At 39.4% G+C, this 24,001-nt stretch overlaps 1 protein-coding gene across 3 annotated transcripts in view; it reads left to right on the plus strand.

Moving 5' to 3' along the window:
* Positions 1-15,928, plus strand: part of Dpyd (dihydropyrimidine dehydrogenase) — an 831,933-nt gene extending 816,005 nt beyond the window's left edge. For 2 of the 3 annotated variants that reach the window (XM_076933188.1, XM_076933187.1), the window contains 2 exons: positions 9,336-9,476; positions 14,541-14,942. In XM_076933188.1, the coding sequence (XP_076789303.1) occupies positions 9,336-9,476; positions 14,541-14,711 (312 nt within the window). In that variant the 3' untranslated portion in view covers positions 14,712-14,942. Of the gene's footprint in view, positions 1-9,335; positions 9,477-14,540 lie in introns of all 3 variants that reach the window. The other variant, XM_034501414.2, reaches the window with a different exon arrangement.
* Positions 15,929-24,001: the final 8,073 nt, after the last annotated feature.

Here is a 24,001-nt window from a genome sequence, read left to right on the forward strand (position 1 = left end):
TTCTTGACATGGTATTTTTTTTCTTTGCTTTCTTCCCCCCGCCCCATAGAAGGCCTGGATTGTCTATTGTCATTGCCTAATATGTTCTTTGAACCCATCTGTTTAGTTCCGTATGTTTCTTCCCTCTGCTGGCTTTTTTATAGATTCTTCTGGAGCCTGGTTGAACTCCATCACTCTGTCTTGTTTATTCTTTCTGTTATCACCGTGTACAATTTCCCTTTTCCATCTGCCACAGAAAGAGCCCTATGGCCCCACAACATTACCTGAGCCCCTCTTGCCTGGACAAGCTTCTCATTCATGTGCCTCCATTCTAATGTACTCCAACTTCTCTGATTCTGACATGGAGATATTGTTTTAAAGGACAGCATGTCTGCTCAATAGGTTTCCTCTTTGGTTCTTGGCTGAATGGTCTCTTGCTCCACAGATAGGCAGTTTCAAGCTCAGTCTATCAACAAATGCTTACTGAATATCTTCTAAAGAGCTGTAGATGATGGAGATTCCAAAGAAATAGGAAGTGTGGTCCAATGCCAGGAATTTTCCTATCTCTGTTGAGATGGCTCACTAGCATGTACTCAATATGTGCACACTGTAATCTAGGAATTCTGCTAGGGGGAAGGAATACAGCATGAATTTTAAAAAGACAAAAGTCTATATTTTGGGAGCACATGGTATAGCAAGGGGAAAAGACACATGTTAAAAATTATTTACAGTTCAATCAAATAGGAACAAAATGCTCTGGGAGCACAGACAACTAAAAGGGATTAGTCCTGCCTCGGGTAATTGTGGAAGGCTTCACAGAGATGGTGATATTTAAAGTAGAGTTTAATAAATTAGTGTTAATTAAGCAGAGAATTAATAATAAAAGCTAATATTTATTGAGGTCTTATGCGGTTTCAAGCACTGCAACATGTTTGTAAATGAGCTTACCCCAGCCTCTCAATAACGTGATGAGATGAAACACTTGTATCCCGCCAGTTTTGCAGATTGAGTAATTGAAAAACAGAGAGGTTAGCTAATTTGCCCAAGGTCACACAGCTAGGAAGGCATTATCAGAGCCAAGATCTGAACCTATGCCCTAAGGCACTTTTCTACCTGGGGTTGGGGGCAATGTTTCAAGATAGTCACTCTGCTTGCGAAGTATAACGTCCAAGTGCCTTTGCGATAATACACAGTCATGAGAACATAAACCCATATGCAAGCCCTGGGTTGCAATGGCGGTGATTTCAATATATTGAACTCTTTTTGTCAAATAGGAATTTATAAAAAGGACAAAACAGAGAAGGGTTAATGGTCTGTATGTGTGTGCGTGTGCGTGTGCGTGTGCGTAAATACATGCATGTGAATACTGGTGATTGTACTCAAAACAGAACATCAGATCTCTTGAACCTGGAGTTACAGGCAGTTGTGAGTTATCTGTTTGGGGTCCTGGGAACCAAATTCTGGTGCTCTGCAAGAGCAGGGCTTACATTTAATCACTGAGTCATCCCTCAAGCTGTTTTCTTAAGCAATCTTAATACAGTTTAAGGGAACAAAGAAACAAACAGGTTTATCCAATAAGAATCCCACTTAGGGCACCAAGAGGGGCCATTCTCAATACTACACTACAATTCCCTGGTCAGAACTGGGAGTCCTTATGCCCTCCTGGCTCTTTTTACCATCTGGAAGCTGAAAGTGGCCTTGCCTCAGAATACCTGAGATCTCCCTCTAATGAACAGCAGGACCCTGGAGATGCCCCAGCTTCTAGAAGATCTTCTCTTTGTCATCCGACATCATGGTTTCCCTTTCATAGCATTTATCATGCATGTGGCCAAATAATAAAACTGTTTAGTTTGTAAAGGAAAAATAAAGAGAAGTATGAGTCACAGACAGTTCTTCAAAACCAGTACAAGAAGCCTGAAGAGAAACGTGAAATAAAGGAAAAGAAAGAGATGTGACCTTCCACGTTAGCTTCAGAGGTGCTTCTATGAGGTAGTCTGAAACCATCTGAAAAAGTCATGTGCTGCAAACACAGACACACACACAGACGCACACACGCACACACGCACACACGTACGCACGCATGCACGCACGCACGCACGCACAGTGCCACATACGGGAAAGCATGCAGTGCCTCCTTCCAGAGCGACTTTGCCCCCTGCCCCAAAATACCTGACAGGACAGTGCTCACATGTGGCACAGCAAAATGAGAAACGTGCTTTATTCCCTGGCAGCAGATAATGGAGGCATGAGAGGCTGCCAAGCCTTATGAAGTCCCGGAACTCGCCCCAGTTCCGTTGATATATGTGAGAAAGAATTCTCATTCTCCTTATGAAGCTGGGAATGTATCTCTAACGTCTTTGAATTTCTGGGTAGGAAAATGAATGGTTTAGGGGCACTACTGATGTTTTCATCACGTCTTCCTGCTGCTTGGAGGAGGGGATAGACAGCATCTCATAAGACTGGCAAGGCAGTGTTGGCAGGAGACCAGTCAGCCTGATCGAGTGCTTTATTATTTCAATTGAATTGTGAAAGGAAGGAGAAAAGCAGTTGGATAAAACTGTGAGACCATATTAGATACTTACAGAGCACAAAGGGGCCTGCACAGAAAGAAAAATAAGGAAGACTTGCCCAGCAATTTCCAGAAGAATCCAGAGAAGCAGGCTGAGGCAGCCTTCATATTCTCAGTTGTCTAAGGACCAATAAATAGCAGTTGAAAATCTATCATGTTGAACTTTAAAAGCTGAGCAGAATTTGGTTATAAAAATAATCTCTTAAGTCATGTGGGGATTTATTGATGTGTGGTCCCTGGCTTGAACAAAATACAGCAATAGAAAAAGAGAATATGTTGCTTAGAATGAAGAGGTCCTGTCAGCAGACGGAGGGAAGAAGCAGTGTATGCCAAATGTGTGCATGCATGGAAATCCGCACGGTTGAAGGTGATGTGAGGAGCCTCCAGTTGACTGACACTGAAGTGAGAGACGAATAGTAATGTCCCCTCAGGATGACATCAGAGATGTTATAGCCAGATGGCTAATAGGGATGGGCAGCCTTGTGTACCTTTACAGACTTTAGATGGAAATCCCACTAAATCCACTGAAGAAAAACCACCTGCAAAGGAGTTGGATAACTTTTGCTATAGGGGAGTAGTATGATTAGAAGATGTGGCCCGGTTGGAGTAGGTGTGGCCCTGTTGGAGTAGGTGTATCAAGGTGGAGGTGGGCTATAAGACTCTCATCCTAGCTTCCTGGAAGCCAGTATTCTGCTAGCAGCCTTTGGATGAAGATGTAGAACTCTCAGCTCCTTCTGTACCATGCCTGCCTGAGTGCTGCCATGGTCCTGCCTTGATGATACTGAACTGAACTTCTGAACCCATAAGCCAGCCCCAATTAAATGGTGTCCTTTATAAGAGTTGCCTTGGTCATGATGTCTGCTCACAGCCATAAAACCATAAGACATTACCTCATAGTTCAGTGTGACTGGTAACCTTGACTGTCAAGTTGATGAGCTTAGAATCACCAGGGAAACTGACTTCTCTGTATATCTGTGAGGGATTAGCTATATTGGGTTTTTTTTTTTTTAATTGAGGCAAGAAGACCCACCCTAAATGTCAAGGCACCATTCCATAGGCTAAATAAGGAGAAAGCAGGCTGAGTATAACATTCACTTCTCCCTTCTTCCTGACTGTCTTAGTTAAGGTTTTCATTGTTATGAAGAGACGCCATGACCAAGGCAACTCTTATAAGGATACCATTTAATTGGGGCTGGCTTTCAGGTTCGGAGTTTCAGTCCATTATCATCATGGCAGGAAGAACAGCAGCATCCAGTCAGTCATGGTGCTGGAGGAGCTGAACATTCTACATCTTCATCTAAAGGAATCCAGAAACAGACTGTCCTCAGACAGGATCTCAAAGTCCACCCCACAGTGACACACTTTCTTCAAGAAAACCACACCCCTCCAACAAGGCCACACCTCCTACTAGTGTCACTCCCTGGGACAAGCATATTCAAACCACCACACTGACTTTGGAAACAGTTGACTAGCTGCCTTGGGCTTCTACCTCTAAGCTTCCCTACTATGGTGGACTCTATTCCTGGAATTGTGGCCAAAATAAGCCCTTTCTCCCTTATGGTGCTTTTAGAAGATACATTGTCACAACTGAGGCACTGGGTCTCTAACCTAAAGATGGATCACAGATGAGAAGCTGTCAATCAGAATTTGGTAACACAATCACTATGTATTTTCCAAGGAATAAGAAGGTAATGTTTAAGCTTTTAGATAACTTAGTTGTCAGTGGACCTATGAGAAAAGCTCTTATCAATTATAAACACAAAGGGGTGACAGTAAGCTTTAAACATGGGAGCAACTCACTCAAGTAATTTGAATTTGGAGAAAAATATTAGGTAAAATAGGAATGTATTTTTGTCTATTAAAAGTCAAAAAGAAAAAAATACACCCACTCCTTCACACAGATGGTGTATTGTCAAATCACAATTAGAAAGAAAAACTGCTCCGTTCCTATTATCTTCCCTTGCATCCTCACATAGCGTGTTCTTAGAATTGAAAAGGAGGAGGAAAAACAGATTTGAGAGTCTAAGATAGGTGCAATAAAAGAATACAGCTTCATTAACGCAAGGATCGCCCAAAAGTTTGCAACTTGCCACTTAGAGCCTGAGTCCACCCCACAGGGAAGGATAGTATGATAGGTTTATAAAGCAAGGAGTGACAAGATAAGAACACGAACCATTGATGATGGTGCAGATGAGGACACAGGAAAGTAATTAAGCAGCTAAACCCAAATGATTTAAATCACAGATCCTTCAAGTTAGACATCATAGTGAGTTCCCACAGCATGCTGTCCTTGGTCCTGGAATGTGAAGGGCACATAGTTACCAGAATTGAAGGGAATATGCTAATCAACTGTGAAGACCCAAAGCCAGAAGAGCAGTTAATGTGCCAGATAACAATCACAATCTGAAGGTACTTCAATTGGCATTAAAATTAAGTCAAAACTAATAAATTTATATTGCTCATAATGAGGAAAGTGTAAGATATCAGACACTGGATCAAGTACCTCTAGCTCTATGTTCTCTGGCCTTAAAATGTATAGCAAATAGAAATAATGTCTGACCCATCTGCAAAAACCATTTTGATTACCCTAAATGTGACTACAATTCTAGAATACTATAGGCCATTGAGGCTAACTGTGAGCTCTGACATTAAAACCACATATGCCATAGGGAGATGACTCACTGAGCAAAGCCCCTTCTACACAGGCATGAGGATCAGAGTTTGTATCCCCAGAATGCACTGTAAAAGCCAGGTGGACTCAGAGGCCCATCTGTAATCTAGGACATGGGAAGCAGGAACAAGGAATCCCTGCAGTGAGCCGCCTAGCCAGACTAACTGAAATCAGCAAGAAACCCTGACTCAATGCACATGATTGTTAGTGAGTGAGATAGGCACATGATGTCAATTTTGAGTACACACACACACACACACACACACACACACACACACACACACAGAGAGAGAGAGAGAGAGAGAGAGAGAGAGAGAGAGAGAGAGAGAGAGGCCCAAGTCAAATCAAATGTATGAAGTGTAAAGGATCCAGTGTGATCGTCTTCACACACTAGCATTTCTAGTAAGCAAGAATGGTTACCCAGATTTCTCAAACTCTACATGATCACACACAGTACGGAATAATAAATGCAGCCCCCGTCATGCAAGTGTATGTCTACAAGGCACCACCTGAAACACAAGTACCTGGCTGGTTAGCCACATCTATGCAAAGTACAAATTTTATGCAAAGTACAAATTTCAGGACATGCCCAAAAATCTCCATCAGCTGATAGTATAGCTGGAGATGGTGAGTTTTCAATAAATATCTACATTTTTAGCCACAAAGGATGATAGTTCTTCTTAATTTTTCATTGATACTCCAAAAATGATTTTAGATATTCTTCTTTTATTCTTTACTAGATTAAAAATTTACATGGTATGCTTAAAGAACTATGAGTGTATTTTTAATCCTTGTACTAATAATGTGTAAAGGCTCCAATAAACTTGTTCTATCTGGTTTTGTATTAAATAATGTTTTAAATGAAAGCTACAAATCTCAAAACAGACAGCAAAAGGGCATATTTAATATAAAGAGAGGATAAATTTCTTTTTATAATAAAATCTCTTGGGGTTTTATGTTTCTTCTGAAAAAAATCTGGGGGTTTTCATCAGTTGAAGATTTAACTAGTGATTTCTCTTATAATGATCAGAGTCTGCACAAGAGATGTTTTGACTGATTTATTTGCATTTAAAAAGTTAGTTCCTATTACATATAAATAGTCTTTCACAGTCAGATAGAAAGCTCATGCATTTACTATCTTGAAATATTAGAAAATATAAAACTGCTCAAGTTTCCTTGATTATCTTTTGCATTTGCAATGCCCAAAATAATTAAAATATCCACTAGACCTTTTATTACTTTGCAATCACTGATATAAGTCTAGGCATAGATAGATACACAAAAGACACATTTATTTAACAAATATTTGACCACCCGTTATGCTTTAATGATCTGCAGAAACAAGATATACTGTCCTTGATTACAAGATGAATAAAGCTCTGCTTTAAGATAAAACATAAGAATCAAGACTTAAAATCATATTTGCAATGTGATGTGGGATTTGCTAGAAAGTAGCAAGCGAGTTGGGACAGCAGAGTGCATATGATCACAGCATTTGGAGTCTGGAGGCCGTTATCTGAGAGTCTATTTCATTGTCTACTTGATTTCATATCCTAAATCGCAGTCACCGCATCATCTCCAAAATGTATGAGGCTTAAATAAGAAACCGATTTTAAATTAAGGCAGCAGCCTGAAGTGTAGTAGAATTCATACATCGTCTCTTATCATCGGTTTCTACAAAATGGATAAACTATTCCAAAGCATGCAAAGGAAGAGAGAAAGAAGGCAGAGAGTGCAGAGATGGAGGATGGGGAGGCAGGAGAGAGGGGACAGGGAGAGGGAATTGGAGGAAGAAAATGGAGAAAGAGTGCATTTTGCCATTTGGTTAGGAAAGGAGACAGAAGAATTGAGGAAGTCCTCATGAAGCAGAAACATCTGAGCTCTCTTTTAAAAACATATAGGGCTGGAAAAATGAGTTAAGTCACTTGATTGAAAATGGTTGTACATGCAGAAGAAGATTCATAAAGATCCCTCAGAAAATAAAACAGATGCTTTTAGAGAAGGGAGAAATGGTAGTAAATTCTAAGTCTCCCTCATTAAACAACATTCCAGTGCTATTCATAATGTCAAGAAGAGCTGAAGGGTACTATAGTCCTGGGTACTGAAGGGCGCTATAGTCCTGGGTACTGCAGGGTACTATAGTCCTGGGTCCTTACAAGGTCAGTGGGTAAGGAACTTACAGTTCTTGTTACTGGTGGCAATGCTCATCACACAGCTGGAAATGCAGCTTGAGCTGGTGCACTTCCAAATGAGCTTAGAACAGATCCAAACAGAGATTTGGACAGCAAGCGCCCATCTGCAAATACAGTCCCATACAGCTGAAATTACACCTTTGGCTTTGGCACACTGTAAAGAAAGTGGACAAGGCCACACTGAGGATTTCTCTCATCTTGGGGCTTGAAAGTATATAAAAGAAGTGTAAAGGATAATTTGGACATTGTCTCCATTTGAAAGCATATAACAATCATTTAGTGTTCAAATGTCCTGAGCATTCCAGTTTGCTTTTTTGTGGCTCTAATAAAACATGACCAAAAGCAATCTGGGAGAGGAAGGGGTTAACTTCAGTTCATAATCAAGGTAAGCCAGAGCAGGAGCTCTCTCAGCAAGTACCTGGAGGCAAGAACTAAAGCAGAAACCAGGAAGAAACAACATTTACTGGCTTGTTCCCCATACCTTATTCAGCTAACTTTATTAAACAATCCAGGTTCACCTACCCAGGGATAGTACCTCCCACAGTGGGCTGGGTCCTTCTCTATCAACCATCAACTCAGAAAATGTCCCCACAGACATGGCCACAGAAAATCCAACAATTCTGTAATTCACGTTCCCTCTTCTAAGGTGGGTCAAGTTGACAATCAAGACTGGCCATCACACTACTCAGAAAGACGGCAGAAAATAAGATAGCCAAGACAATGTAGAAACAGGAATGTGACCAAGAGCTGGCCTCCTTGAACAGAGACTTTGAATTCAGAGAAACTATTCTCACTCTAAAGGTTAAAAATAAAAGCAGAGAATCTTGACAGCACACTAATTTGACAAACATTGTTACATTCCTCTGTTTTGTTTGCTGAAACAAAGTGCTTCCTTGTGTTGAAAAAACATCCTCTGTGCATCCCATATTAAGCATAATCTCAATTAATATAAGAAACAAAGCCATGTGTAACCGCATGAAATATTTTCAGTGAGAGTGAAAAAGCAACCAACTGAACCTAGATCAACCTAATTAATTAGCATAAATTAGAATTCCTCAATAAAAAATATATTCTTCAAGACATAGCAGGTGAGTGAGCTATCAGAGCACCTTCCGAATGAGAGCCACAGAATCAAGAAACCACAATAAAGTGGGATGGCTCTTGTTTTCCTTTCCCTCATCCCCAGCAAAATAAAGTCACTGATGTGAATGTGGTATCTTTTGTCCCATTTACATTACTTGTAGATCTTTCCAAATGCAAGCCCTAGAATATAAGTTACAAAAACCTAAGAGAATTATTTTAATATCTGTATACAAAGTGCTATTATAGGTTGCACAGCAGAAAAGCAATTGAATTCAGCTACTTAAGTCTTATAATTCTCTCTCAATCTCTCTCTCCCCTTCCTTTCTCTCTCTCTCTCTCTCTCTCTCTCTTTCTTTCTTCCCCCCCCCCCGTGGTATGTGTATGTTTGTATCTTCTATGTGCATGTGTGTATGTGTGTCTAAATGTTCTGTGTGCTGATGCATATGTACAGATCCTGCACTCATTCATATGGAATCCTGAGACAGATACCAGTTATATTTCTCAGTGACTTTCCACTTCATATATTACGTGGGGTTTATGTGAATGTTGGGAATCCAAGCTCTGATCCTCATGTTTTCAGTCAAACACTTTAACCACTGAGACATTTTCACAGTCGGTGGCCTTATATTTCTAAGCTGGGTGCGAATACTGCCCATCCCTCAAAATCAAGGAAGCTAAGTGTCACCCACAGAAAGTGCTTCTGTGAGAACTGTGATGCTTGGAACCCTGTGAGTAAACATAATATGGTGTGAGGTCAAATTGCGGAACCAAGGGCAGACAGTGGTTATTAAGGAATTGTTTAACGTTGAGCACTGTGACTAATTCACTGCCCATTTCCTAGGATGTAATTGGAAAATCACTGCAATACCTGGGGATGTTTGGTGAGATGAGCATCGTGGAGCAAGTTGTGGCCCTGATTGATGAGGAGATGTGCATCAATTGTGGCAAGTGTTACATGACCTGCAATGACTCTGGCTACCAGGTAGGAACCCTGTTGGGATTAAAATGCTGCCGTGAGGCATGGTTCTCCTTTAGGGGTGACAGTGCTTTCTGTTGCCAAATATACAATTCAAATCACATATGTCAAAAATGCCTCCACATCACAGGTCTTTTTAATACACTAATGTGTCTTTTTATTTTTAGTTTTCAATATGTGCTTGTATATCTTATGTGTGTCAGTAGGAGCATATACTATATGTGTGCATGAACTGTTCAGATCCACTGGGACTGGAATGCTTGTGATCTTCCCAACTTGAAAATGAGGAGTCAGACTTGGGTCCTCTGTAAATTCCACAAGCACACTTAACTGCTGTGCCATCTCTTTGGACAAGAGAAACCCTTTATTTTCAGAGGTACTGTCTCCTGTGCTGGGAATTCCTACTGAGTAAAACTGGGAGAATGAATGAGCGCTGTCAGCATTTTTCTGTTTTCTGATCCACCCACACTGAGCAGGTTCCCCATGATGGCCGCCAGCTGCTGCCACACCTTCTCCAAAGTGTTGGACTCCATCTTCAGAACAGAGACCCAAAATAAGCCCTCCCTCCTTTTTTGAGTTGCTTCTTCTCAGGGATCTGGCTCAGGGGTGAGAAAAGTAACTAATATAGCCACCTTTTAGTGCACAGTATTATTTTGGTATCATTTCATCGCCCATGAAGCTGGAGAGGGAAATTTAAGTGAAAACAGAAATTCATGCAAAATAATGTACATTAGGGAAGGTTATGATCTGGTACTGACTGCTGGGAGCAGAACTATCGTTTATCACCAAACTCCTTAAAGGGCCTGATTTCTTCAGCCTACAGAGGATTTTCCTCCATTCAGTATTGATTGGGGTTTTACAGCAGTAATTTATAAAAGGAAAAAAAAAAAGAAAAGAAAAGTTCTCCCTCCACAGATTCGGAGATGTTGGTCTTAGGAATTTTATCATGGCTAGAAGAGATAGAGAGATGTTTCTGGGTTATCTGCCACAACAGTTGAGTATGGGTGTGTTCTCTGCCTCGACTGACAGTCTGCCAAAAGCTAGCAAGGGCAGAATAAGATTCCTCTCCTCCAGTGTTGGCAGAACACATCCCGCCCGACTTTAGCTTACAGCTTCATCCACCAGCTTGTGCACTGTTTGTAACAGTATTGACACAACTGTGACCTCAACTTGGTTGGCTTTCCAAATGAATGGAAGAAAGGATGTGAATCAAAAGGATTACCATTTGATTTTGGAAACCTTTAAAATGTATTTTTTTTTTATCAAAACCTGTTGTTCAAAGCTACAAATAATTGTTAGCACTGTAGAATACACTTATTTTTATTAAAAAAAAAAAAAGTTCAAACCATAAGTAAGTATACAATAAAATCTTCTAAACTGAACAATGTAATTTTTCGATAAATAATAAAATGTCCCCTTTAAAGTATAGATCATTGACTCCATCCAAACTAGTGGGGTATCCATGTTATGCACAGAGAATTTTTACATAGTTTTCAGGCACGTGTTTTCTCTCTATTTTTTACATTTATTTAGTTTGTATGTTTGCGTATGTGTGGGGTGCATATCTTACAGTAGAGTTGTGTAGGGTAGAGGACACTGCCTTTCTTCCACCATGTGAGATTCAGGGATTAAATGTAGGTCATTAGGTCTGAAGCAAATGCATTTCTCACTGGGCAGTCTTATGAATGCTATTTTTTTATTTTTAAAAGTCTCTCCCTTCGGCTGGGCACAGTGGTACATACCTTTAATCCCTGACTTGGAGGCAGGGACAGGCAGATTTCTGTGAGTTCAAAGCCTGTGTAGTCTACATATTGAGTTTTAGGCCATTTACCCATCCAGGACTACATAGTGAGACCCTGTGGATAGATAGATAGATAGATAGATAGATAGATAGATAGATAGATAGATAGTAGATAGATAGTAGATAGATAGTAGATAGATAGAATCATGTTCCTTCTTAACTTGTGATTACAGATCAGCTTTTCATTTTCTTACCACTGTTTCTAGCTAACAGATGCCTCCCTCTGTCACTTTGAAAATGTTGATGGATGATATGAGCTTTTTTTCATTTTGTCTTTATTGTGATTAACTACCCAGGGTTAAGAATAAACATCTTATCACTTAAAAGTGAGGTGCTAACACCATATTTCTTAGAGCTGGTAGCTATTACCTTGGCATGCCAGCCTTGGTACAATGTCAATACCAAGAGTAAAGATAATGAGAAGAAAACATCCTAACTATGAATCAGAAAGACTAATTCATCCTTTGCCACCTCTGTCTCAAGAGACTTTAAAAGTTGAAAGTGAAAGTCATCAATGAAATGTATTTTCTGTTTATAATATCAAACTATAACACATCTAAGAATTGTTTGATTTTTCTCAATAACTTCACCAGATTAAAACGCAGAGAAACAAGGGACCATAAAGGGGGAAAATGGGTTTTACTCATCCAAATAGCAATCTGAAGTAGATATAAGGCATAGCAAGAACTTAAATAAACAAACCTTCTTACAGCTTGTCAGGACTTTTATTGAAGTTTGTTTCCTAAAATATTAACTTCTTGTTACACTAAACAATTGCAGTGGTTACCTTTCATTGCCTCTTTAAGGAGATTTACAGTCACGGAGGAGACATACGTCTGAGTATGTCAGTGAAGATGTCTCCAGTCAGGTTTAATAAGCATGGGAGGAATCAATCTGAACATGGGTGGCTACAAGAGGTGGGTGGGGGTGTACACTGAATAAAAAGGAAATGTAAAAATGGCCCAGAACTAACATCTCTCTGCTTCAAAACTGCAGATACAAGATAACCAGGTGTGCATAGCACTGCCTCCACACTTCCTTGCCACAGTGGGCTTACATTCTCAAACTAGGAGCCAAAATGTAAAAATATAGTTCATTTCTTAAGTTGCCAAATTTCAAGTATTTTGTCAAGCAGTGAGAAAAGTAACGAATAAAGCAAATGTTTATTTACTTTGAAAAGACCATTTGCCTTTTATGGACATCAGAATAGAAAGCTGGTTACATGCAACTTTGAGTGGCAATTTTAAAACTCAATGTATATATGCATTTAGTTCTGTATGTCTAGCAGTTTTCTTATCCACGAACCCAGCCAGTTTCAGATCGCAACAGTTGCAAACGCTTACATCCATTTTTTAAAATGTAAACTTTTCTTGTCATTATGTCCTTAAAAATCAGCATAATAACTGTATTACAGCATTGGCATTGTGTTGGCACTATAAGTCATCTGAAACTTACTTAAAATATATAGGAAAGGTGAGCATAGGGTCTGTGCAAATCTTGCACACACTCCTATCAAAAATTTGAGCACACAAGGATTTTGAGTGTTCATAGGGACCCTGGACTAGATCACTTATTGATAACAAGGACTGTCCATATTAAATTAGATTCTAATACAATAATCAAGTAAAAAGGCAATAATAATCACGAAACTATCTTTACACAGATTTATAGGCTGGCCTCAGGAGGTAAGGGGTTAGTACCTTCCTTCCCTTGGTACTCCCCCACCAGGCCTACTTTGTCATTCCAAAAGACTAGAGCATGACTGAACTACTTCTGCAAGTGAGACAGCAGTAAGGCTCCAGGGAGGACCCTTCCCCTCATCCACTACACCCTCCCATAGCTACACTGTGCTTGTGGAAAGTTCAACCTCCTGCCCCTGAGGGCTACCACAGTAGCTCCATTGCTTCCATGACTACAATGGCCAAGTTGTCATGTGAACTTAAACCTTCTCAATCCACACTTCACATTTAGTAACATTTATTCTTTTATTTTTTTGTACAACTTCATGAAAAGAAAATGTAGGAAGGAGAGAAGGAAGGCAAGGGAGTAGGAAGAGAGGAAAAGGAGTGAGGGAGTGGTGATGGAAGGAAGGAGGAGGAGCAAGGGGAGGGAAGGAGGGAGAGACCTTAGGAGGTAGAGAGGGAAGGATAAATGGAGGGAGAGAAGGAAGAAGGGAGGGAGAATGAGAGGGAGGGAGGGAAAAGGGGAGGTAAGAAGGAGAAAATTATAAAACGTTTCAAAATTCTGAGCAGATTCAGAGCTAGAGGGCTGGTCCAATGTCTCACAGGTGGGAGATGTCAGGGCCAGAATGGGACAAGGGTTCTCCTGCCTGTCCCTTCTTCATTTTGTCCTGTTGTGGTGAGATAACATTTAAAATCAAATTGCAAGAGCTTAAAACTCAGAGCTGACTGTGGGGCTGATTTTTTCTACTGTTCTGTATCTTATAATTGCACGCATTATTTAAAACACATACACTGTCTCCCCTGGTGTTGTTACTTTTCCAGCATAAAGGGGTCCATAAAGTGTGTGGTAGGGTGGCTCAATCTGTAAAACATTTGCAGTGCAATCACAAGGACCTGAGTTCAATCCCTCATGCACTCACCCATGTAAAAATGCCCAGCATAGTGGCACAGACTTGAAATCACAATGCCAAGGGGGCTGAGACAGAGGATCCCCAGGACTCATTGGCCAGACAACCTAGCCTAACTGGTTAGCTCCAGGCCAATGGGAGACCCTATGGCAAAAGAGGCAGATAACATTGCTGAGAATGACAACTGAGGTTTTCCTCTGGCTTCTACATTCACATGTACAGGTGCCTCGACATATATGTATACCTGCACACACATGAACGTACACACACATACACACACAAAAGCATGAAAAAAAGAACAAGGAGTGAGAGCATAAATGGGTCTGTATGAAAGCATCCAATATTGGCAGGCTGCTTCAACCTGAGTTGAATTTGAGTCAGATTGGCAAGACTCAAGTGCTCCACTGGCGGAGACAGCAGAAGTACTTGTGTCTCAAAATGTTTCCTCACACGTGGAAAAAAAAAAAAAGCCTCTAATGAACTGTAAACACTACATTTCTAATTTAAGGGAGTTTCATCTGTTTCTGTTTCTCCTGTCAGCTCAGCTGTTGCTGTCATTGCATCACTGTTATGTGTGGTGTAGTAATCTCCATGACTGGGACAGAGATGCAGATGCTAAAATGGAGGCATTCCTGACATGGGTGGACAGTGGCTCAACTCTCTCGGTTTCTATTTGCAGGCTATACAGTTCGATCCAGAAACTCACCTGCCTACTGTTAGCAACACGTGTACAGGCTGTACTCTCTGCCTCAGTGTCTGCCCTATTATGGACTGTATCAGGATGGTTTCCAGGGCAACACCTTATGAACCAAAGAGAGGCCTACCATTAGCCGTGAAGCCGGTGTGTTAAGGTGATTTTTAAGACAGCTGCTGTGAACTTTGATGTTCCAACCTAGGTTGATCTTTAAAAACAATAACAATTGTAATCATTATGATCAGCTCTTTCCAAACTTTATAGCTATGGATATATAATTTCTAAATAAGTGTCTAAATTGTAAAACAATGTCTAATGCCAGTGACCAATTAATGGTCATAAAATGGAATAATTCTTCTCTGAAGTAGCTGGTGAGTAACCGAGGACCAGTTAATTGGATGTGCTCTGTCCGTTGTCTGCTGTGAAAAATTAACTTTTCATGGCAATTAGTGTGACAATTTCTAAATTGCCCTATGCCGTGCTCACTCTTTGATTTCTAATTGTAAGCGAAATGAACTATTTTGGAACTGAGTGCACTTTCGTATACAGGAGACCGTTTCCAAGGAAACACTTCATAATTAAAAATTACCTGTAATTTTAACATTGTTTCTAAGGACATGTAATTAGCTCCATTAAGAACAATTGAAGAAAGTCAAGGCATTATTTACTATGACAAGAGGAATGAAACCTGGAAGAGAATTTTCTAGAGTCTTCTTAAGTCCCCCTTTCTGAAGTAACTCACTCTTTGGTGCTGGACACTGAAAGGGAGATTATTTTCTGACTAAAATGCTATTGACCACTCATGCCTGAAACGGGTGTTAGGCTGCCCGAAAATAGACTATGTGTCACTTTTATTTGAATACCAAAGCTGTGTTCCTAATGAAATAAGATATCAGGATGGATGTCTAATGAGTGCTACACTTTCACTGAACACAGACTGCTTGGTCTGCTTCTCATAGTCACCTTTGTGATGAGAGCAATTAATGTTCAAACAAGGGCTAGATTACACAGCACTGAGCCATAGGCTTCATAATTCATCAGCAACAAAAAAAAGCATCATATCTGAAACTTATACATACTGAGAAAAATGGGTCTGACTCTGCTTTACTTTGATACTCATGTGATTTTAAACTAATAAAAGAGAATGTGTATTTTTTGGATATTGATAAATATTTTTCTATATCTTTACTTCTATAATCAGTAAACAGTATCACATAAATTCATTTATTCCTTCTTTATGGCACATTTTAAAGTGAATCTATAGAAAGTAAGTGAGAAACAACAATCTGTGGCATGTTTCTATGATAAATATCTACACGATTAAATGTGTATGATTAAATAATCACAAATAAAATTTTATGATCTATTATCAATGTAGTCTCCTGTTTTATTTTTTCCAAATACACCCTTCTGCCAGCTATTTACATTTTGACACGAAACAGTTTGGGACTGTTTCTACAGAAAATTTCATCTAAATGCTGGACATGTGTCAGTTGAAATTTAATGAAGAAAATGATAGTATCATTCTCAAATGCTTTTCTTCTCTTCCTTCTTAACCCCATCTCTACTGAATGTAACAGGATACAGGCCCATGGAGAATGGCTACTTATGTGAAGATGCTGCCTGCCTCATGGGAGCATGCATCTCTTATTATTACTCCTTATATAGTTGTGCAGTATCTAGAACTTAGAAAATGGTCTCCTTTGTGTTGTTTTCACAATACAAGCCTCTTTGAGAGTTGGAAGTCCTTAGTTAAGAGATCCAGCTGTCTGAAAAAACAAACAAACAAACAAATAAACAAATAAATAACATGAATTGTGTAGAGCTACAAAGAGGCTGTGATATGTAATTGGTGAAGATGAATGTTGGAGAGAAGTGTGCATATGTATATGTGCCTGGACATAGATAGCAAATGTCAACTTTAGATGTCCCTCAAGAGCTGCCTACCTTATTTATTGATAAAGAGCCTCTCACTGGGGTCTGGAACCTGGCTGTCACCAAGTGAACTAGGTTTGATTTACCAGTGAGTCCCAGGGATCCTCCTGTCCCCACTTCCCCAGTGCTGGGACTGCAAACGCTCATCAGCATGCCCATCTGCCATACATAGCTTCTATGGTGAAACTAAGGTCCTCGTATGTTCATATGTTTCTTGTCAATCATCTCACTGATGGAGCTATCTTCTCAGCTCCCCAAGAGCCTTTTTACTGTGAGAGTTGATCAACTCTCAAGAAATATGATAATCCCCCAGAAAGACATCCTGTGCATATATACTAGAGTTCTCAAGAATCTGCCTTCTAGGACGCTATTCTGCTAGTTCAGATCAAAACATGGCCTCTGAGATCTCTCCTGAGAAAAAGAGCACACAGGGGTGTTTTAGCTCATTTCTATTCTACTTTGGGGAACTATGAGTGACCAAGGCATGGAGCTATTCTTTAGCAACCCATGTCTGAACAATGGTATCGTTCCTTATATGTGTTTCATTCTGGTATGTTTCATCACTAACGTTCATTGAGAAACCTTTTTTATCCATGCTGTCTGTGGAAAACATAATTTAGTTTTGCATCCTTGGCTTGCAAAGAGACTCAGAGTAGAATAAGGTGGAAAAGTAATCTCATTTTTGGCCCAACAAAACCCCACAATCCAGTGGTCCTAAAATGCATCTTTATAGCTCTTCTAAGTGGAGGCAAAGAACCTGCTCAGAGAATCTGGTTAATATTTCCCAACTAGTGTCTCAGAAACTTTATGATTTTCCACATACAAGGTAGCTAGTTGTATGTGTTAACTTGACTGGACAACAGGTCCCACATACTTGGTCAATCTTTTATATTCATGTTTATTATTAAATTGGTGGACACTAAGAAAAGCAAACTGCCTTCTAGAGCATGAGATGGTGCCACACATGAACCAGGGGCCTCATTAGAACAAGAATCCACCTTCAGGAAGGAGTCTCATACACAAAGTATTCATACTTCATTATGACTCCTCATCAGGCTTAGTCTAGACTTGAACTGTAAACTTTTCACAGTCCCTTGCCTCAGTCTCATAGTATCAATTGAACTCTGTAAGTCATCATGGTTGTGTAAGCCAACATCTTAAAGTTATTTAGTTCGATCCCATTGCTTTCTTGGCTCTGAAGAACATCAATGAATGTGATTGACACATCTTATCTGAATGCTATAATGATCAGATTTGGCTGCTATCAATTTTTTTCACTTATAGATGAAGACCGTATTCTCACTCAACCCAAGTAACTTACTCCAAGTTACCCACCTAATTGAGTGTGTTTCTAAGTGCACCAGCTTATTTCCCTTATTCCTTCATTTACTCACCTAGCTCTTCGTTCACTCCACAAATATCAAAGAGTTACAAAGTATGAACAACTTGATTAGAGATAAGGATGTGAAATCAAATGATGGCTGTCCCCTGACTTCAATTTGGGATGATATAATAAACTATAATCAACCGAGTGGCTCACAAGGAACAGAAAATTTATTCTCACTATTCTGGAGAACAAGAAAAGTCTAAAATCAATGTGTCAACATACTTAACAGTTGGCCATAACCAACCAGCCTTCTGGTTTGTAAATGTCATGTTTCACTGTGGCTTCACATAGTAGAAGGAATAAATACTCCCCATGGATCTTCTTATTAGAGCATTAATCCTGCATATGAGGGCTTCATCCTCACAATCTAATCACCTCTGAAAAATGTGGCATCTGAAAGCTATCACCTTGGAGATTATAATTTCATCTGGTGTGTGTGTTTATCTGTGTGTGTGTGTGTGTCTGTGTGTGTGTGTGTGTGTGTGTCTGGATGTATGTCTGTGTGTGTGTGTCTGTGTGTGTTTATTTTTGAGTTTCCATATATTAGATACACTATTCACTTTTCTTTGACTTTAGGTTTTTGTAGTAATTATTAAAAACAAAAACAAACAAACAAACAAACAACAACAACAACAACAACAAAAACGGCCACCAGTCAAGCCGACTGTTTAGGCTGTGGTGTCTCTGCCTAGCTCAGACGCCATGTTACTTGGCCAGAAACTACGTGTGCACCGCAGCTAGAAACAGCCAGTCAGAGATACCAACCTTGCCACCCACAAGAAGCCAGCATGGGAGATGGCTCTGCCAATCTTCCACACTGTCTCTGCAAGGCTGGGCATTGCCCAGACCATCCTGCCAACCACACAGGCTCCGTACAGATGAGACTCTAATGCTTAGATTATCCAAAGGCTTATATATTTGGTAATGATCAATAACAAGATGCCCATACAATCAGAAGTGTAACCCAATACCCAATCTAGGTATACCAACTACCTTTGACTTGCAGAGACACGTGAACATCTGCCTCCATGTTCGACTCTCTTATTCCTCTCCTAGTTCCTCCTCTTCCTTCTCCTCTTCCTCTCCTTTTCTCCTCCTCTTCCTCTCCTTTATTCCTCCTTTTCCTCTCCTTACTCCTCCCACCTTAGCTCCTCCTACATTAGGTAGCCAGTGACTAGTCTGAGAAATATCATGTGATAATGTTATCTGAAAGGCACTGCCCTTAGGAATGAGCTGGCTACATGGCAGGGTCTTATTCACTTTTATCCTCTGAAGTTAATCCAATTAACTGGGAAGCTATTATAGATTCACTATTATCTATCCAGAGCTGAAACATTTTCCTATTTCTCACTGATGCACACAATTCCACAAACAGCCTGCCAAGTAAAACTTGGATTTGATCCCTAATGACTCTGGGATGTCCTTGTAGTCTATAGCTTTTCCTTTTGTTTATTAATATGACCACTGATATGGGATAATGCACATTCTCTTAAATGTTAAAAATCACAAATGATATCTTTAAGTTGAGTGGTCTCATTGGAAACTCGATTGTGATCTACAACCAGCAATTATTAATCTTCATGGTACTTCCCCTTGTGACCATACTTAACCACTTTAACATGCAATATAAACTACTGTGTTATAAAGGAGACCAGGTCATTTTATCATTGGCTAAGAGTCAATGGCACTGAGTCATTCAGATTTAAGGATGCACACAATTATTTACCTGCTGATTTTATACACTACTTTTCCCTATGGTATGTTCTGCTCCAGCTAAATGGCTTCTGTGTCATCCTGCCTTCCTGCCAGCCTGGCCTTTTTATTCCACTATTACTGATAAACTCACAGTTATAGATTGCAGGTGGTTTTCAAAGATTTGCATTAATCAACAATTAATAGGTCAAGATTTTTTAAATTACCAATAATTTTCCTTTAAGAGGGTTCTATTGAACATATGGTTATCATGTCTTAGTGATGCTGGCTTATTTATCTTTCTGGGCTTTTCTGAGATGTATCTTCTTAGAACTCAGGCATGTGGTATAAGATACATTGCCAAATAGACACATATACATGGCTATCAAAATCTAAGACTACTAAAAAGAGTATCTCTAAATTTTTTCTTAAAATATTAAAGTTCATGTGAAAGATAGAAAAACTTTCAATTTACTTTTTGCTTTTTTGCACAATTTTAAAAGACATTATTGGAGAAGATTGAAGGATTTAGAACCAGAGTTCAGGAAACTGATCATGAAAATATTTATACTGCACCTTTTGTTTTGCAATGTTTGGACAACTACATCTTGCAAGCTTTACACGCTTTATGTTTCATGGTGCTCTGGCTGAGATGTTAATTAGCTTATCACCGCTGTGACAAAATGCCCAACATGAGAGGCATAAAGAATGAAGAACTTCCTTTTGCTCTTGATCTCAAAGATTTTAGTTCATGGCTCTCTGTACCCATCATGTTAGCCCCTGATGACATAAGGGCATAATGGTAAAAGAAGATGGCATGTCTGTTTACATTTGTTTACATTGTGACTGCTGGGGAAGGGTGAGAGAGGGAGAAGAGGAGAGAGAGAGAGAGAGAGAGAGAGAGAGAGAGAGAGAGAGAGAGAGAGAGAGAGAGAGAGAGAACGAAATCCCAATAACTCTTAAAGGGACTTTTCTTTCTCCCATTAGGCCCCATATCTCAAAGTCTCTACTTCCTATTAATAAAGTACATAGTTGGTAACCAAGTTATTATGTCAAATTCATTGGAAGGACACTAAAGAACCAAACCATGTTGACCAATATATGATGTTGTTTAAAAATAGGAATGATAGTTTATTTCTGTTTGAGATTAGAAACACAAATAATTACATTACAATCCAGAGTCTGTGCAAGAGTCATGCCCAATGGCAATACCTTCTCTTGCATCATAAAGCTTCAGTAACTTTTCAATTAAAACCTAAGTTTCTTAAAGACAAGAATGTAGTAATTTAGGCTTGTCTCTGGTAAAGAGAGTAATATAGTAGTCAAAGGATCTGCCTAACCAAGAACACCAATAATAAGTCATATCAATGATAAAGGTAAAAGAAAAACATTCAAATATTACAAAGTATTTTGGCATCTCCACTTCACCAAACTTTAAACTTAATATCTACAGTATTTATTGACCATGGATATAGAAATCAATCTCCAAAGTAAATATGTCTCCAAAGTAAATATGTTAGTTCTCAGTTTTTCTCATTCCTGCATATGTAATGTCACTTCTATCATAGTTAGATGTACTTCTAACCTGCCAAACCTTGGAAGAGGAAACCTCACTTGAGGAATTACTTCCATTATATTAACCAGTAGGCATGACTATTGAGTATTTTCTTACTGCCAATTGATGTAGCAGGGCCCATCCCACTGTGGGCGGTACCATCCCTTAGCAGGCACACCTGGGTTGTATAAGAAAATATCTAAGCAAGCCAGTAAGAAGCGCTCCTCTTTAGTCTCAGCTTTAATTCCTGCCTTCAGGCCCCTACCCTGAGCTCAGACTTCTCTCAAGGATTAACTATAAGCTATAAACTGAAATACACTGTTCAAGTTGTGTTGCGTCAGTGATTTGTCACAGCAATGGGACACAAACTCTTCCTTCTTTTTCTTCTTTATCTTTTCATTTCTCCTACTATTTGGAGATCAGAACTTTTAATCAAGTGACAGAAGCACAACTCAAACTGGTTTAGGTAAAGGGAAAAAAAGAATTTTATTGCTTAGCTAAGAGCTCTGAGGTAGAGTTCACTGAATTTAATAAATCATGAGTTTTTACTGTTCTGTCTGATGATTAGGCAAAACAGTACTGTCCTTGTTAGTTTTTATCATCAACTTGATACAACCTAGAGTCCATCAAATCAACCCACAACTATGTCTATGGAAAATTGTCTTCACAATTGATATGGCAGGGTCTGGCCTACAGTGGATAGAACTATTCTTAGGAAAGTGATGTTGGGCTATCTAAAAACTAGATAGGAAATAGCCAAAGAACGAGCCAAATAGCATTTCTCCATGTATTCTCCTCCATTCTCCTACCTTCAGATCCATGCCTCGACTTCCCTCAGTGAGGGATTGTGACCTGAAAGTATAAGATGAACTAAATCTTTTCTTTTCTAAGTTGCTTTCAATCATGATGTTTATCACAATAACAGAAAACAAACTAGGGTGATTACCTTCTTCTAAACTGTCTTAATTACTAGGAGCTAATATGTTGATGCTTTGGAAATGGCAACTGAATACACAGACTGAAATAAAGTGGCTGCTCAGTGGAGCTCAACAACCAGGCACATTGTCCTAGATCATCTAAATGGACTGACTGTAAGTAATCACTGGAGTCCTCCTAAGTGAAAGGAGAGCATCAGGAGGTGCGACAGGCGGGTAGACTCAGATCTGGGTTGGGAAATGGAATGAGTTACTCCATAAAGACTGTACAGCTTTGAACTGAGACCATCCAAAAAACTGATTTTTCTCCTGGGACCTCTAGAGAGGAGCATCATCCTGCCATTATCTTGAACATCATCCAGTGAGAACCATGTTAGAACATGCCATCCAGATATGTGATATTGTTTTCATATTGCTTTATGTCACTCAGTCTGGGAAAATCTGCCATAGCAGCAACAGAAAATTCAAACATCCTGCCAGGTGCAAGTGGCCTCCTGTAATGATTTGATTCTGTAGTGTCCTGCAAATGTGCTAAAGGCTTCGGTTTCTGGCTGCTAGGATATTTAGAAAGTCATTTGCTCATGAGGCCTTTGGCTTCATTGGGGGATTTTTGCATTGAAAGAGATAATTTGATGTCATTATTGGGACAGATGGAGACTTAGGAGGTGGTGCAATGTTGGAGGAGGTAGGTTACTTGGGGACTGCCTTTTGAAAGCATATCTTATCCCTGTCCTCTGTTTCTCATGTCCTCCTGGTCTCTGGAGTCTTCTTTGACATGACCCACTACCAGGATGTTCTGCCTCACCTTAGACTCAAAGCAATGAAGTCAAATGACCATGGCCTAAAACTATGAGCCAAAATTAATAACCTGATTTTTTATGGCTTCTCTCAGTTATTTGTCACAGCAATATTTAAAAAAAAAAAATGCACTTTCTGGATGCCTGCTACAAACAAATTCTGCATGACTCATGATAGATAGACCAAAGAATATTAATTACAATCTATTTCACTTCATTCTTCCCATAATTTTGCTGATCCCTGTTGACTCTGCTTTGAAATAAGTGCCCTGTGTCTACTTCTGTTCTCACTGTCCTATCTCAGGTCTTTATCTGGGAATTAAAAGAGATTAATTTTAAGCTCCCTTTTGTTTCTGTGTTTTAAGAAACTGTTAAGAAACATGATCTTAGAATTTTACAGTAGTATCCATGTGCTTACAGTAAATAGCAGAGATCCACAGACATAAGAGAAAACGAATCCAGAATGGTAAAATCAAACAGTATCCTCTAAGATGTACTCTTTTGGTAGCTCTTTTTGAATGTACATACCTTATACTTACCAAATGGTGTTTGTATTGTTGAACTTCTTTTTTTCAGTCAATAACAGCCTTGGAAGATCTGTTCGTCTCCATGACTATGGCATTCACCAGGACAGTTTCAATAATATGCAATACCCTATTTCATGAATATGGCATAATTCTGTGTTTTCCTTACTGCTGAAGGAAATGTGGGTTACTGTGGTTTTCTATAATAAGTAATTGCCTCATAAGTATTCCTATGCCCATTTTTGACATTCAAATATACATGCATTGGATAAATAGCTGTCAGTAAAATTAATAAGTAAAAGGAATATGCCATGTTCAGCTTTGTTTGTACTACCACTGGTCATCAGATAATTTCAGAATCTAAGTCTTGATTTAGATGCAACTCTACTGGCGAGCATACAAATCTGAAAACCAAAACCAACATAAAACAACCAAAAAAAAACTGAAGCAGATAGAATTTCATTGGTCCCTATCCAAATTATGTGATTGATCTGCTAGTAAAACTTAGCATGCAAGTTTCATGCTGCGATAAATGAGAAATGAAGTTCTCTTAATGTTTATGCATTGTAAGAGGTTTATTTATTTAGCAAAAGAAGTTTATTAACTTCCGAATTGTATGTT

The sequence above is a fragment of the Arvicanthis niloticus genome, chromosome 4 (assembly GCF_011762505.2).
Source record: "Arvicanthis niloticus isolate mArvNil1 chromosome 4, mArvNil1.pat.X, whole genome shotgun sequence".
Lineage (NCBI taxonomy): Eukaryota > Metazoa > Chordata > Mammalia > Rodentia > Muridae > Arvicanthis > Arvicanthis niloticus.